General features: G+C 42.2%; 1 protein-coding gene across 1 annotated transcript in view; it reads left to right on the top strand.

Moving 5' to 3' along the window:
• The window catches only part of ST8SIA1 (ST8 alpha-N-acetyl-neuraminide alpha-2,8-sialyltransferase 1), a gene marked incomplete at both ends in the record, with an annotated part of 130,243 nt that extends 119,200 nt beyond the window's left edge, over positions 1-11,043 (top strand). The window contains one exon of the mRNA XM_082310643.1: positions 10,557-11,043. Within this exon, the coding sequence (XP_082166769.1) occupies positions 10,557-11,043 (487 nt within the window). The remainder of the gene's footprint in view (positions 1-10,556) is intronic.
• Positions 11,044-17,019: the final 5,976 nt, after the last annotated feature.

The raw sequence follows: 17,019 nt of genomic DNA, 5'->3' as shown, positions 1-17,019 counted from the left end.
GTCACCTCAGTCACTGAAGCTGTGGTAGGCACAAGTTCAGTTCCCTTTTCTGTGTGCGGGGACTTAAACCTCTGTCTCTCATCTGGTAGGCGGCAGTCCTAACCGTCATCAAGGGGGCATGCTGGGCTGGTGCCATCAGCATCATCTGCTGATGCTGTTCCAGCTTGTGTGACTGAACAGGGAGGGCCTGAGGGCTGCGTGACTCCGCCACCAGTTTAGGTGGTCACCCTCTTCTTGTCTTCCTCTCTGATTTAATGAGTATTGTATGTCCAGTAAAATTAGCTTTAACAAGAGGGATTGAAAGACCCTTCTTCACTCATTGCTGATATCCGAGATTGCGTTGCCCAGGTGAGCATCCTTCCAGTGTTGTCTTCTGGAGTCAAGCTCCATCCAGTTCTGGCAATTCGTTGTTATTGACTCTTCCCTGAGGGAACAGAGAGAGGGCAAAAGAGAGAAAGGTTTTCTTGCCTGGTATTTCAGAATGTGAGAAGGTGGGACTGCATCTATGGTGTGTTATGGTGTGTTATATGAAGTGTGGCACGGGAAGAATACCAACTACAGTTACAAAGCTGCTGTAGTATCAATACCATTGACCTTTCTCTGGCATTTGGAAACTAAGAGAAACAGGGAACTGAATTTTTGTTCTACTTTCCTCAGCCAGTGCATAGAGGGCTGTACTCAGTGACATGCACCGCCTTTCAAAAGTGTTATTTTGTCCTAGCAAATAGCATTTATTTCCTGCTACCTTAAAAGAAAAAAAGTTTGATTTTTACTTCTTTTACACTGTATCTCCTTTGAATGAAGTTAATGAGGGGAAAAAAGGAGAAGGAACTCTAGCACTTTCACAGGTATCAAAACAGTTGAAGAGATTAGCAAAAGCTCCAGCATGTTTCAGCTATCTGTACTTTGATTTTTTTTTTGTTGAGATTGTTCTAGCTATAGCAATTTAAATTGAGTACAGGCTGTACTAACAGTTGAGGAGAAACCTTGGCAGTTTAATCGTGTTGAAAAGAAGTTTAAGTGGCATTCTCAGCATTAAATACCATACATCGTGGAAAATATATCTGGATGATCTACTCAAAATAGTGGACTCTCCTAAGGGTACCATACTGGAAGCAGAGTGCTAGGAGCATCTATCAAGCCTTAAGAAAAGGTAAAAGGAAGTTGACATCACTAACAGGCAAAGAAAAGGGAGATTAATGGAAACGGAGAAACATCCTACCAAGAGCTGAAGTTGTTTCCAAAGGAAATGGAATTTATTATAAGCTCTGGCTGATGAAACATTTTATCTATGTGTCAGGCAGAAAAAGTTTCCAACTAGAGGAATGAAAACCTAATGCTACGTCCTCCTTCCAGCAACAGCACAAGCCAAAAAAGAGCAAAAAAAACCCCACCCCCTACCTGCCATGTGTGTGTGGTCAATTGATGACCAGGTATAAAAGAAGTGCTCAGAGAAGAAACAGGGAGGCTATATTTGCATGTGTTCACTGTGTAAGAAGGTGGGGACATTGCCTGTGCCCATGGGGAGACTCAGCAGGCTGAAACTGAGGTAATTATTAGAGAATTTATGGTATAGATACAGGATGGATGTGAACGTATTGGCAGGACTAGACTCACTCATGAGTGCTAAAAAACAGTCATGTGTACTTCCTCGCTTAAAACTGCCTTGGTACTTAAAGACTGGAAGGTGTTAAAAATGGGACCCGTGTTTAAAAATAGTTCAAATTAAAAATAGTTCAAGTAGATCTGTAAGCCTGACATCTCTACCAGCTGAATTGGTAGAGACTTTATTATAAGATAATATTAGTGAACACCTGGATAAATGTATGTGCTCTTGTGAAGAGTCAGCACTGTTGAGTCCAAGGGAAATTTTACCTTGTAACACTTTTGGAGCTCTTTGAATAGATGCATGTGGATAACGGTAATCTATATGCAGTAGATAAAGTCTATTTGAATTTTTAAAAGGCTTTTGACAAAGGGATCAAGGCAATCATGACATAAGAGGAAAGGTATTGGTGAAATAATTGGTTAGAAGGATGCGGAGAATAAGAGATTAGGCAAGTATTCGGAAGTAAGCTTCACTGGGGTTACTGCATTGACAAATTACACCAGTATCAGGAAATCTTTTGAGCTGAAAATACTTGGATGTGCAGTTTAAAATATACTGGTCATGTTCTTACTCTTCACTAGGTGCCTGTATATAAGCTGCAGAGGAAAGAGTGGGTTCTTTCAAAGATCTAGCGTGCGGCAAATCAACACATCACAAATGCTGTCGGAAGCCTTGAGAAGCATCTACTAATGCTTCTATTGAACAGCACCAGAATTGCTGAGAAATATCGCTGTAAATTGATATTAGATGAAAGTAAAGTCTTTCTTCAGAAGGGACATTTTGAAAGATCACTGGAGGTAGTGACTTCAAGGTCTATGGCTGCAGTCCTTGGGCTGGCTTGAATTCTCCTGGCTGATTTCCAGGGATTTTACTAATGGCATGAGCTCTTGTGCCAAGGACTGGATAAAGGGACTTCCTTGTCTGTCGAGCTGCTGTTTATTTCTCTCTTTTTCTATCTTTTAGCCTCACGTTTGGCTTCTGCTAATCTAACTGCTCCAGAGCAATTTATCACCTCTTCTGCTTATACTCAGGTGGCCAGTAATTCATTGCTCAATTGCAGTGCTCATTGCCCTACGGATGCAAAACAGGTGAGGTTGCCCAGAGGGAATGGCTAATAGAGGAAATGCAGAGCTCTTCTTTTGCATATTTGAGAGTTGTGTGAATTGATTTTACCCCATTTAAAATACTGTAGATTCACCATATATTCCTATGGGCTCTGAACAACTGTTTCTATTATCAAGCTTTTAGTTGACAGTGTTGTTTAACAGGGATCTGCACTCCAGCTGCAGGCCATGTGGCATGATCTCGGAGATCACCAGTGATACATGTACTGTAGCTTAAAAAAGGTGCTCATATACTTAAAAAAGAACCTATCCTAGTTACAGTTGTTGCCATAATGCCTGTCGAAGCATCTACTGGTTTAAATAATTTCTCTTCAGTCTACACTTTTTGTAGCACAGAGCATCTTTAAAAAGAAAACACATTCAATTCAAACATTGCTGTTTTCTCTCTCTATCCAGTTCTCTTTGGAAAGAGCTCTAGGCGGCTGAAGAGAGGATATAGTTGAATGTCACCTTCCCTGGCATTTGCAAATTATTAATATGCGAAGGATGTCATGATGTTAAAGAGAAAACTCAAAAGACTTAGCAAAAGTGTTCTCAGCTATGAATAGGTCTTTCATGGCTGTAATCATTTGGGATGCTTTATATTTGGGTTACAAAGCATATAAGGCCAGCATGGACAGGAAAGCGTAATGTTGTTAGCTTTGTGTTTGCTGCAGTGCTGTTGCGGGCAGTGATCTAGAGAGACCTGTGTCGGGACAGTAGCTGGGCAAAAGACCTAGGTGTGCAGGAGATGCTGCGCTGTTCTGTTCCTCTTTGGTTGCTGTCCCAAAGCCGCAGCAGACTGTCTTAGGGAACCCATGCTGATCAGAAGTAAATCTCCTGCAGACTATATTTGGGCTTTGTTGCAGTCCTTTTTCCCATTAAAACCTGAGAAAATGTGTGATCTGGTTATGTTTCTTCTCACAGGCTCACTCTGGCTACAGTCCAGTGAAATTAAGTGCTAAAGATATCAGGCTTAGTTCTGTAACTTTTTTTTTCTAGCTGATTTCATTGATTCTCTATTTTCTCATCCTCCAGACTTTCAGCTGTAAGAGCTGTGAAGTATTCAGAAGATTTAGAAATACTAGGCAGCAATTTCATTTTGACAGTACAAGTAGTTTACAGCCATGCTGTTCTGGCTATCTTTTTATATTATTTCCACTTGTGTGTGACTTTAGCAGCCGCAATCTTCAAAGAGTCAAGCTAAGATGAACAGCTCATCTTTTGAAAGCTAAGATTCAAGCTGTCAGATAACAGAAAGGATTGATGTTTAGCTCTGCTGGTTTTGGAAAGAGTAGCTATTAAAAGCACATTCTAATTTGAGTTGGCAGAATAAGGATCACACACAGTCCCAAAATACCAATGAACACTGATTTTAATGTTTCATTGCTTTGGTGTACAGGATAGCTCTGTGTTCCATTGAAAAACAGAGAGTCAGCTTTCCCTTGGCACTATATATAGTATTCCCAGGGCGACAGCGTAAGAGCAGTAATGGTTGGAGGTTTAAAAAACCCCCTAATTAATACTGAATTCAGTCAGAAGGGGAGCTGGCCTCTTCATGGGGGTCAGAGCCCACCTCTGCAATATGTAACTGGACTTTCGGAGTGCATGAAATTATTCTGAAGGTCATGTGCTAAGGACAGCGTGTCGTTAAGAAACAGGCTGATGGAGAAAGATGCAGTCTGCAGTCATTGTGGAAAGAGTGTATTTCTTGGTTTTGGGTCTTTGGAGCTGATGGTGGGAGTGACCAGAATCCCTGACCTGGAAAAAGCCATTGAAAAGGTGTATAAAAAGGAGAATCAGGCTAATTTGTTTGTCTTTAATCTTTGGGACCAGAGATGAGAGGAAAGCACAGGTTCTTCGTGGTTGGAAGCCTCCGTCCGTACGAAGAGGAGGCAGTGTGGAGTCTCAGCAGGCTTCAGGCTGTGCCTAAGGGACGAGCTGAAGTGAGTTTTGGAGAGAGTCATACCCTGAGAAGAGTGAGCATCTCTGCTGAGAGTCTGAGTGGAAGATCTGCTGTCTTTGGGTCCATAAAGGGCAGTCAGTGACAAGAGAGGAGAGCAAAGGGAAGGGAAAAGATGGGAATACCATCACTTCATCCATACCACAAGCTCTCGAGTGGGTGACCCTGGTGCCTGTGGAAGGGCAAGCAGTGAAAACAGGGGAGAATTCCTCATGCTGAAGCTGTTTGGCATGAGATTAGACAAAGCACTGGGATCTACCACAGGAATAAGAGCCTTCTGCGTTGATGGAGAATGTTTGGCATCTGTAATTTTACTGGTTTAATGATCAGCCTTTATAATTGCTCATGTTACTTCATACCTTTTCTAATCACTCTGAAGCGCGCTGCAGGCCTGATTTTTTTTTGCCTGAGGCTCCGAGCATACTTCTAGTGAGATCAGAGTTGGTTTTGCCATTGACTTTAATGGGATTATAACTGAATCCTAAGGCAGGTAGCTGTCCTTAGGCTAAGTAAACAATGGCTTGTGTAGTTGGGGAAGCTGGGATAAAACAAGGGGGTCAATTTACAGTACTTTAAGTGCTCGTTTCTGGTTCCCTGTGTGGACAAGTAGAATAGTCTACCCTGCACCTCATACATGCGAAAAGTGCCTATGTGGAGAATGAGCACATGGAAACTAGTATGCTGTTAATTCAAACACAGCCTGTGTTTTAGTAAGATTGGCTACACAAGCCCCAAAGGGGCAGATAATCAAGAAGCGCATGATATGAATGGGAGCACAGGGCATTAAGGAGGGCATCACTATTTGAAAGCATAAAAGCACTCTGAGAAATGAGTGCAGTAAAACTCCTCTGTCACTTCAATGGAAGTTCAGATGTGTGGTTGCAAGCTGACTTGTTGTGACCCCAGCTGTAAGCATATTCCAACAGCTGCAGCAAATTGCTAAATCATTCTTGGCTAATGCTGACATCAAATTATCTAAATAATTTTTGTAAGGTTATCCTTTGCCATAGGGACAAATACATAAGTCTTTGTATGCCTTCTGCTCTATTCCCTTGAGCTCTGTTTGTCTTAATTTTAAAATAATACACTATTTCTTTGGCATCCGAGCTGTTCCCCTCATTACTCAATTTTTTTTTTTCCCTATGTCAATTTGTGATTAATCCAGAATGCTGAACTTGTGACTTTGCAGATGCCAGCACAGTAAGTGACTGGGATATCATCACAGGCATGAGATAGTGACTCTCCGGGGAGATCAAAAAGAAACCAAGATGCGAGAAAATGCTGCCATTATTATCTGCAAGCAGGTTAGCTCAATGTCACTGCAGCAAATTCTTTGTGGTTATTGGAAGTCATCTCTTAGTACCAGAGAGCAGTCCTGTCCCTGAATATCTGCTAAAGAACATCAATAAGAACATTAAAAACAGATTAAAAACAAACCCCAAAACACTTAATGCTCTTAAGTCTTTGATTGTACTGTCATGGCAACGTACTGTGACAGTTTTCTCTTGGATGATGCATCGTTCTCTCTGGAAAGGTAGAGCACAGCATTTGAGGGAACTCCAGCTAGTATCAAGGAAATTATTTCTGTGATATCTGTGCAGCTGTGCCTACACGTGCCTGTTGAAAGTTATGCTTTTTAAGTTGATCTGTCATATGGACCTGACAGCAAAAATGTGTTGCTGATGATTTTATTTGCTTGCTGTCCATTAATGAGCATAGTGGAAGTAAAGCGTCTGAGCTGAGCATGCCGTGATCTGCTTTCACCAGCGTTCACCATCATTGGCACCTCTCCGGGCTGCCGTCAAGCTGCCGGGATGCATTACTGCAAATTACTGAGCAACTCTCATAGTCTTCAGGTGCTGCTCAAGGCTCGGGAGATTCCAGCTCCAGTTTTATCTAAATGCTGGCAACCCGCCATGCGTTTGTGTGAGCTTGACTGCAGAAGGTCAGAGGATGACCCTGAAAGCCGCTCGGCTGTTTCTTGCTCAGAGCTGAGCTGGGGAGATAACATCACCCGAGATGCACTCTTGCACGAGGGGCTGGATCATTTGATGGGTTTCTTTTGAAGCCCTGTGAGTGGGGAGGAGCTGCACAGCTTCTGGGCTGTGCCTCTGGGAGTACCGAGTGTTCAAAGCATCTCAGGCAGAGGCCAGCTCTAACTAGGAACCAGAGGCTCCTCATTCAAAGAAGGCCGGGCAAGGATCGGCACGAGAGAAGGAGTTTCTGCCCATCTGGATGCGAGGACTGCACCAGGCTGGCGGCATTTATGCCAAGACAAGCAGGAAGGAACCCTGTTGTCATGCTCACACGTGCGCTACAGAGCTGGTCAGCTGCGGAGGAGAAGCCCTCCTGGTCTCTCTGTCCGGCATGGAGCAGCCTCCTCGCTGTCTGCTGGGACGGATGCGGTGTGGTAGCCCCAAAGCCACCGCTGGAATGAGGTTGCCTGCAGGACTCCTTATCTGGATTGGGAGCTAAAGGAAAACGCACCTGAGCTTCCAGTATCATTTCTAGAAACTTGCTGATGCACAGCGTTTGTCCCCAGATTTCTCAGCCTCTAACCAGCCTGTGAAATGTCAGAAAGCTGGACAGGGCTCCTATTTTTACAAATGGGGAACAGTAAATTTCATTTGCTTCTAATATCTCCCCTTATGAGGAGCGCAAGATGGGCGGCAGCTTTCTGGCTATGTTAGGCCATCAGACCAGCCGTAATCAGCATGTTTTATGCTTCTACATGGGCTCCTGGCCACCTGTATAATGTCCATCTGTTGAACTGGGCGTGATGCCTACACTGCAATCCAGATCATTTGAATGAGGCACGGGGTTCCAGGAGGTGATGATGTTCCTGAAGGACAGTTTGCAGTAGCATGACAAATGCTGACCCTTCTGCGTGAAGTCCCTCCCATGCACCGCTCTCATGGCAGTGCCGTTCACTTCTCGTTACTTTAAGGCATTTGAGGAGATTCATCTAGAAGAAATGTAAACGTGTTGTGGCAATGAGAGCAAATGAATATTCAGAGACAGTCTCTGGCCCTCTATGACTGTATCTGAGCAATTTTAATGTATTCATCTTAGAGCTGCGCAGTGCTTTTCTGTGAATGGTAAATTTGCTGAAAAATGCAGTTTTAGAATAACCACGTCTATTTGCCATCTGAAGTGAAATTTGTTAACTGGCTGTAAGCGGGAAAGGACACGGTGAAACCAGCTTCCAGGAGTGACCGAGGACCTGTTTCTGCCTTGCCCTCAGCCAAGGTACAGGGACGCCATCGCATCAAGCTGTGTGCTCGGGTTCCCCTTACTGCCAAAGGAAGTTTGAACCTGCATCTCCCACACTGGATGTCCCAAGTTACGGGGAGGGGGATAGTCCAAAAGCCTGCTGCCGGTGGTGTTCTACCTTTTATAAGCAATTAGGGTTATTAGAACAGGGTTTGGATACTGAGGCTCTGAGTGCCTAGGTGAATATTGAAAGTATTAAGCTAGGTTGGTTTTTTTTTTACCCTCGGTGACTGTGTCCTGATGGAAATGGAACAAGTTTGATAGGATGGACCCAACTCCTATACCTGATAATCTGACAGGTTGTCTTGCTGCTCCTTAGGAAGAGAGGATGCTAAAGCCTCTTTTGGGGAACTCTTAGTTAAAGGTCTGATAGTAATGGAGTGAGAGGGCCCATATGAGAAGTTACAGCCAGACCATGAATTTCAGCCAGGGCCCCTTGTCTTGGCTGGCCTTCTATATTCAGTTGTGTCTTGCCTATTTCTGTGGAAAAGAATGCCAAATGCAATAAGTTAGGAAATTATTTTTATTGGTTTGTATATTCAGGTTGAATTGATTTCTTGCTTGGAAGACAGTGGCTTCGTCTCCATTAGCAAATAGCACCATGCAGTAGGAGCAGATCTGCAGAGCAAAACAGTAACGAAGACCCAGGCAGATTTCAGGGGGTTTGCTTCAAAACATCTTTATTATAATCCCACTTGAAGGAAATTTTGAAATTTTTTTGAAAACCTGGCACATGTTCATGGGGCTTTCAATGCTGTTGAAGCTATATTATTGTTGGCAATTGTTTCAGCTGAAATTTTATCTGGTGCTTCTTCAGGTCATCTGGCATCCTACTTAAACCTGTGTATCTTGTTGTGGTTGTGATTCTTGCTGTTGTTTCAAAGAGGTCTATACCCAAAATTGATCTCTTCATAACCCTTTTAAAAAGGTATTCTTATACCTATTTCTGCCTGCACCAGAGAAAGGAAAAAAAAATCCAGTGCTGCTGTCTCAGGTTTTTTGTTCTGACTCCTCTGCTGCGTGACTATGAAATCAGTCATGACACATTTGCCGTAGCTGCAGGAAACTGAGAGAGAGGAGGCAGCAACAAGGGCGAGACGGGCACTTGGGAGCTGAGAAAAAATTAGGGATCACATGCGGGAGAGCAACCCAGCTGCAATGAAAGGAGCGCGTGTGATGGTTGTGCAGAAGTGGCTTTTAATGTAGTAAACTTTGCCTGCGTGCTGAAGCCTGCAGACACTGCCATGTGGTAAAGGCAGGGAGGACTTATTGGTGCTCTGAAGATTATGTGGACTCTGGAAAGAAAGCAGATTGTTGAGAGTAAATCATAGTGACTTTCTCATGCAAAGGTACCCTCCAATGCAGTCAGCACCCCGGGACAGCAAGTGTTCCTGTTACTTAGCAAGTTTGTGGTTTAGGTATTGGATTTTACCCATGGCTCTGGATGACCTCTGTATCAGTTACATCCAATGATACTTATTCAGGATACTTTAATATTTTACTGAAATGTGATTTGTTCAGTGTCAGACGTCGGGACAGGTCAAACATCAGTCCAGGTTTTGGTGTGTGTGAATGGCCTAGGATTTCCTGCCAGATGTCTCATTCCTCTTGGCATATCCAGAAGCATATGGCAAGGAAAGGTTATAGTCTTGACAGGATACTGGTTTTGGAGTAGTATATAAGTCTAACATCAGGGATAAAATAGGCATCAGCAAACAGCTATTGGCAATTTAACAAATTGCAACCTGATGTAGTTTTTATATCAAGAGATGAGAAGACTATCATATTAGAGAAATAATCTGTACATATACGCTGCCCTCCTCATAGTTGCCAACTAGTCTCTCCTTCAACTTGCATGCTACAAATACCAGCTGCTTTTAAACCTACTCAGTGTGTAAATCGTGCCATCTTAAACACCAACTCTGAATATTGTTTGGTGCTTGTTGCTAAATTTTTGTGGTGCCACTTATCCTAAACAATTCATTGGTTTCTGTTTTATTGTTTATAACAAAGTATGTTCTTTGAGATTTTTCTCAGTTCCAGAACAAGAATTAACTGCTGTGGTAGCGCAACTTATATCACTATACAGGCATAACAAAAATAATTCTTACAAGTCTTATGAATTTTATAAGTCCAAAGTTTCTATTTAAATATTTCTTGGCATTGCTTGTTCAGCATGTAACTTGGATTCTTTTTTAGTATGCCTTTAAGAAACAAGAACAACATGGACTTTAACATTTCTTTTAAAGATTCCTGTGCCTGAAAAAGTAAGTTGGGTTTTGGACAAAAAGAAAAATGTCACTAAAAATGACTGGTTTTCAGGAAAACTGTCAATGTTCGTTCAGGGTTTTTTGACAAGATGAAATCAGAAACGTTTTGGTTTCTGGAGTTAGCAGGATACCAGGTAGTTTCAACTGTCTATTCAGGTTTATGTTTTTAGAAGAGAGGCAGTGTCAGACAGTCAGAAGTTTGTCTGGACTTTCTCTGGGCTGGAGAAAGGTGTGCAGGTAGTTGTAAATATGTATATGAAGAGCAGCTTTTAGCTGGGTTTTGAAATGACTGGGAAAACCTGTGTGTGACCAACTTGTTTTTCTCTGTTGTTTTACAGGTTCCAGAATCTGCTGTGGTCTCGAAAAGCATTTGTGGACAGTGTGAAGGTGTATAACCACAGCTACATCTACATGCCAGCCTTCTCGATGAAGACGGGGACAGGACCCTCCCTACGTGTCTATTACACCCTGGAGGACTTCGGTGCCAAGCAGGCGGTCCTTTTCGCCAACCCCAATTTCCTGCGTGACATTGGCAAGTTCTGGAAGAGCAAAGGTATCCATGCCAAACGACTTTCCACGGGACTTTTCCTGGTCAGTGCCGCCCTTGGTCTGTGTGAAGAAGTAACAATTTATGGCTTCTGGCCGTTCTCGGTGGACCTGCACGGGAAGTTTATTAGCCATCATTACTATGACAATGTCTTGCCCGATTCTGGATTCCACGCCATGCCAGAGGAATTTCTACAGCTCTGGTTTCTTCATAAAAGTGGTGTACTGAGAATGCAGCTAGAACCATGTGAGGACCCTTTAATCCAGTCTTCTGCCTGAGGATCGTAGGAGTTGGTTTGGGAGATCCAGTAGTTTTTAATTTCCATGCTCTCCAACAGAGAGTTCTGTTTTCTGTTGATTCTTTTTAAAGGGAAAATAATCGTGGATCTGCATGGACCATAAAAATGCTACTTGAAGGCCAAATGGAATACGTCCTTAATGTATCGTGCTTTGTGGAACTGGGGTGGGGGAAAGTGAATCTCTCCATTGAGTCCATTCAGCAGCATTGTGAAAATAATGTCAGAAGCAGCGCAGCTGAACTTTCCAGGGGACATTTTTACATGACCGATGTAAAAAGGGCATTAAGGCTTGGAGAGACACAGGGCCACTCACAAGCTTTTGCTGACAGTGCCAAATATGACTGTCTGTTCAAAAATCCATTTCATTCCAGATTGGCACCTCGTACAACTTTCCTTTTTCCTTTTTTCTTCCTCTGTGTGGGGGTGTGTGTGTAGGAGAGCATGTGTATGTTGTTGACTTTCTTTGTTTCTTTCGTTTTTCTGGGTTTTTTTCCTTTTTTTTCTTTTACTTTTTTTTTTCCCCAATGGGAGGAAAAGGAAAGGCTTAAAAGCCCCAGGAGCTGAGTACCGTCAACTCCTCCAAAGACTCTTGGGAGAGTGAAGAGTGCTAAGAATCTGGTTAGAAGAATGTCCTAGGAATGCCCTGCTACTGAGTATGGGTGGACCTACTTGCTGTAGGTTTTATTAGGATAGTTGAGGTCATTGCACTTATAGCTATGCTAATGCTATATTGTGGGCAAGAGCTGGTTAAGGGAAATTGGTCTGAAAATAAAACTTGGGCTACAAAACCAGTGGTGAAGTGCAACCTGGTTTCGGTTGACCTGCTGCAAGATTTCCACAGTGACTTTTGTAGCAGGGATGGTTCCTGACCTGTTTTGCTGTCCAGCCTTGGGGATTAATTCTGTGTTCATTTGGACTCCAGATGTTCATTGACTGTCAAGGGGATTTGAGGTGTTCAGTGGAATGCAGAATGAGGTTCTTCATTTGCTTATAGCAGAAAAACTGCAGAAATGAATGTGTCATTTAAAATGATTTGAAGCTTCGAAAATCCTTTTTCTTTGTGTGACGAGCTCTTCTGCTTGGATTGTAACGTTAGCCTTAAAGACTTGTACCTTTCTTGCAAGATTGTCTCTTGTTAAAGATAGTCTGAAAAATAAAACAGCCTTTGGGAGCACTGAAAAACTGCGTAGCCAGCAAGAAAAAAGTAAAAAAAGGAAACGGCAGGCCCTTATGTAAGGCAGCCTCTCCCCTCACAGTGGGTGAATTATGTCAGTGTGCGCATTGCCCGCGTGCTGCTCCGGCCAGCGCAGCGCCTGAAGGACTGTTTTATTTTGGGCTATTACTTGGGCAGCAGATGGTCCTATCGCCATGTAAATGAGAAATCTTTTTGTTTGTTTGCTTTGGTTTAGCACTGTAGGACAAGAAGAGAATACCATCTCAGTCCACGGTGCAATTTCAGCTGCAAGACGTTATTACCATTAACTTTAAAATCCAGACCAGTGTTATCTTTCTTATCGTTCCATCATTAGTAGCTGAAATTCCAGTCAAAGTGTTGAAACAACAAAACTGTCATCAGGTTTCCACAACAATTTTCTGTGCTACCTGTTTTAGCTCCAAAGTGCTAGTATTTTGGGGGATGTGTCCTATCATATGTTGACAACGTCTCTCTTTGTAGACTACCAGCTGCAAGTTATATAGATATAATTAAAAGAAAAAAAAAGGCAAAATCCATGGCTCTTCTTTAAATATGAATAATTCAACCATCTATGTAGGGCACTGGAAAAAAAAAAATCATGTTTTGCTTTTTAAACCTATGTTTCATAATAAAATCTTCTTTCTAAATACGGATATTCCAAGCATAAAGTGGGCACTGTTCCATAGGATTACAGGGCAGTGCTAAACTGTAACGTGGAGATTTGGATTAAATAGCGTTCTAGAGATTGTTCTGATAAAATCTGAATGTGCTTCTGTAACCCATTTTATCTTTGTCCATATTTTTGTTAGAAGTACAGTCAACACACTGATGGAACGTCACTTGATAATTCGTTCCCTTTCGTTACGTTTGTTTTATCTATGATGTGGGTACTCGGTGAGGAAGGATTTGAAAGTAAAATATTTTCTTTACTGCTTGTTATGGCAGAACTTTACTGAGCTGCCTTTCTTGGAGAAGAAGAGATGCCTGTAGTGTTTTTATTATACGTGTCAAGTTTTGCACTTTTTAGTGCTTTGAAGATGACATTATCTGTGAGAACAACAGTTGAAATATGGTATGCTAAAATGGCACTTCAGCAGGATGCCAGCATTTGCTTGGGGGTGGGAGGGAATGAGGAGAGCAGGGAGGAACTACCTCTTTGCTGGTCATTTTTGTTGTATTTTTACCAATACTTGGGAGTTTAGTTCTGAACCTCTCTGACAGCTCTCCAACCCTTTGGTAATCCTTTTTTCCATGTCCTGGGAAAATAATCAGATTAGAAGAACAAGAGAAAAACATGTATTTTTGTAGGAAAGCTCTGTGCAGTGTTTCATAATGTCTGGCTTGTTCGTGTTCAACTGGTGCCCTGGGTATCTGGAGATGTTTTATTTCCCCACCTCTGTAAGACTGAGGCAGACTCAACCTATAGCCTGTGGTCTTTGTGAGTCCCTCCTGATGTCTGCAGTCCTGACGTTTGCAAGGAAGATAGCTTCCAAAAAATTGTGGGGGTAGGAGAGACCCAGGCTGTGTGTGATGTGTGACTGATGGTGGAGAAATTGATAATTCTGTCTCTATTCACATTTATGTAAGTGAATATAACTGCATCTTACAAAGACAAGCACATTTGATGGGAAAGTAAAGGCTTCAAGGATAAATAATTTTCTATAACTGCCAGAAAACTCGCAGCTGAGAAAGAAAAGAAATGAAAATAAATCCCCCTTTTGAGAGAGTAAAACCTGTTTTAGCTCGCTGACTTGTCAGTCCGTGCAAACACTGGCCAGCGATCCGCCTTTTGCCCAGCAAGGTAAAAGGGATGCAGCAGAGTACTGCAAGTGTTTTGTGGCAAGAGCAGTCACAAAAAAAAAAAAAGGAAAAGCAGTTGGGACTGTGAGAGTGGCAGCTGCCTGACAGAAATGTTGGAGTAAATATGCTCCGTCCATGCTGCCACTCAGTGTGAGGCTTGCCTTGTCTAAATCTAGGAGGTGGAGGGGTCCATGTGGAGGGATCATTGATGTGAAATATGGCATTGCATGCAAGGGACTGAAGTTGTATCCTTCTTCATGAGGGAGGTCACACCATGAGATAGGACCATACTTCTGCTTAAAGACAGGCACAAGCAAATCCAGGAGGCTATCTGTAAGTGTTAACCATGAGAAATCAGCGTCTCGCAGTCATGGCAGACTTTGGTCAGAGCGATTATATCCATCCAGCATTTACCTGTTGATTGATTCCAGTCCATGGCCGTGCCCTTAATCAAATCTTATTGCTTGTGTTGCTATATTTTCCTTGAAGTGAACTGAAATCCCAATGTTTATTTTGTTAGTGAAATTCCCTACTCTAGCCTCTCTATTTCCGCTGCCAGTCCCTGAATTTCTCTGATAGTGTAGCTAAAGCTGCATAGGTCTTTGCCAGGTTGAAAGCTACTGCAATTCATCTTCAATAAAAACTAGTTCAGACTGGCCAAATGATTTCTTAATGTTCCTAGTTATTAATTTTATCACAGAAGTGACAAGGTACAGAAGCGCTGGAATCATTGCTCTGCATAGGAAGCATTGCCCCACGTTTGTAATAACAATAAATTAAATTACTTTACAAAAGCTGTGCATGGAAGATATTCAGTACTGAAATCGCTCTAGATATAATCTTTTCGGGGGTCTATATTCTTTTGAGTAAATCAAGACCAGTTTTTGAACTTGCGCCAAAACGATATAAAACTTCTCCTTCCTGTTGATTATGAAGCCTTTGGAGCTCATTCTAAAATATACAAGCAAAAGAGAAGCCAGCAAACTAAAATAATAGAGAAAGGGGGTGTGTGCTCATGAGAATAAAAACATTTATAATTTTGGCACAGACCTTGCTGTAATACTGAGGACTTTTATTCATGAATGTTGTATTTTTATATTTTTGGAAAATGAAGATACGAAGTTTGGGGTGAACTTTGACCTTCAAAGGTCCAAGCCTCTGTTACAGATTAACTTTTGTAGAATATAGAAATACTGTCCGTTTTGTCGACTTGACTACTTTCACCTTTTTGTTAGCTTCATCAAAATGGTGTCATAACGTACACTGCTGAGTCTGCACCTCTGTGGGAGCTGAAACTAAGCAAAGCATCGGCTTTTTTAAACTGAATGTCTGAACTGTGGCAGTTATGTAAAAACCTTCCTCTATACATCTTCATGGAAACTGGCTTAATATCTGGCTCACCCTTGGCTGTAATTAATAAGGAGAACATGAGTGAGGAAACTCTTGATCTAGAAAGGAGGATGATGAAGGAGGTGAATACTATCTCACCATTTGCTGCCTGCTTCGGTTCTTTTCTTCAGCTCAATAGATTACTAAGTATTGGAAGAAGTCCAGGTTATATGAAGCACAGGCAGTTCTTGAAGGGTTGGATGATGCTGGAAAAAAAGATCAAATCAGTGGGGTAACAAATTGGAGCATAGCAATTCTTGATAAAGATCCCCAGTTCTAAGGAACGGTAGGACATTTTCATCTGGTAACGACTCTGATAAATGGACTACCTATGACCTACTCATGGTTGTCTGCAGGACGGCAGCAAAGCAAAATGCTATGAGGAGGGGAAACTCTGATTAAACAGAAAGCGAAATACAATAGAACAAAGAATGATGATGAAAAATATCTCTTTCCCTTCTCTCCTGCTACTCCTCCCAAAACACATATATCAAATGAACTAACTAGCTATTATCCTGAGTCACGGTCTCCTTCATGAAATGAAATGGTGGGATTTCCATTAGCTGATACTTCCTAGTAAACAAAATTCATCAGACCTTGTCCAGAAATGCCTATTCCATGGCTGTTTGGGGGATGTTGTGGGGACTGTGGCTGTCCTGGTGTGCTGTGACCTCCCTAATGGGACCTGCTCCTAATGTCATGTACTTCCATCAGATCTCCCTCTGGCATCATCTGGACTTGTATTTGTGCCCCAATAAGTCATCCTAAAGGATCTCTCTTTGTCTTTCCTGATGACCGTCCTCCTTGGGGTTAGAAGTGTGATTTAAAAAATCAGCCATAAGGTAGCTAATATGCATTGTCGTTTTGAACCATCTTTTCTTCTAAAGTGTTGATAAATCCAACAAGAGTTAGCTCCAAATCAAAAATACCGCTTCAGTTAGGTGTTGATAATTCCATCACTGGAGAACAGAAAGGGGGTGGAAGAAGGCTGTGTTTTTCGAAGCGATTGTTGTAAAATAGCTTCTCTTTCCTTGAATTCCCAGATTTTGTCACTTGGAATCTATCAGATGTTTGACTTTTTGGTAGTTTTTGAACAGAACAATTAGTGAAAGACTTACTGGCCTTTTTGTTAAGTATTAGCAAACTCATTTTCGTAAGTGTAACACAAATACCCAACAGGAGGCTTAACCTGTTCTCCCTAGCTGATATTTCTTTGGCAGCAATGAGAACTTAAACAGCTACTTATTCCTCCCCGATTATTCATTTTCTTCAGTTTTTATTACAGCAGGCTGAGCCCTAGTGTATTCAGCCTCTTCAGCTTAATGCGTATACTTAAAAATGAATCTCACTCTGTCTTCTCAGCTTTAAAAAAAAAAGTTGTTAATTGAAAATGGTTGCGTAGGTTCTCTCTACTGTCAGGAGAGACCGGCACCTCCGGATGGTGATTCGTGCTTTTTCTGAACATGGGCTGCATTCAGAGGTCTCTGCGGGACTGTGAAAACACCCCAGCTGTGTCTGTAAGGCTAAGCTGCGCAGGGCAGAGCACAACCTTAAGCGTTTTCCTTAGCAGTG

This window comes from Platalea leucorodia (genome assembly GCF_965183815.1).
Source record: "Platalea leucorodia genome assembly, chromosome: 4".
NCBI lineage: Eukaryota > Metazoa > Chordata > Aves > Pelecaniformes > Threskiornithidae > Platalea > Platalea leucorodia.
Note: the sequence above shows the minus strand (reverse complement) of the source record. Positions and strands in the feature narration are given on the sequence as shown.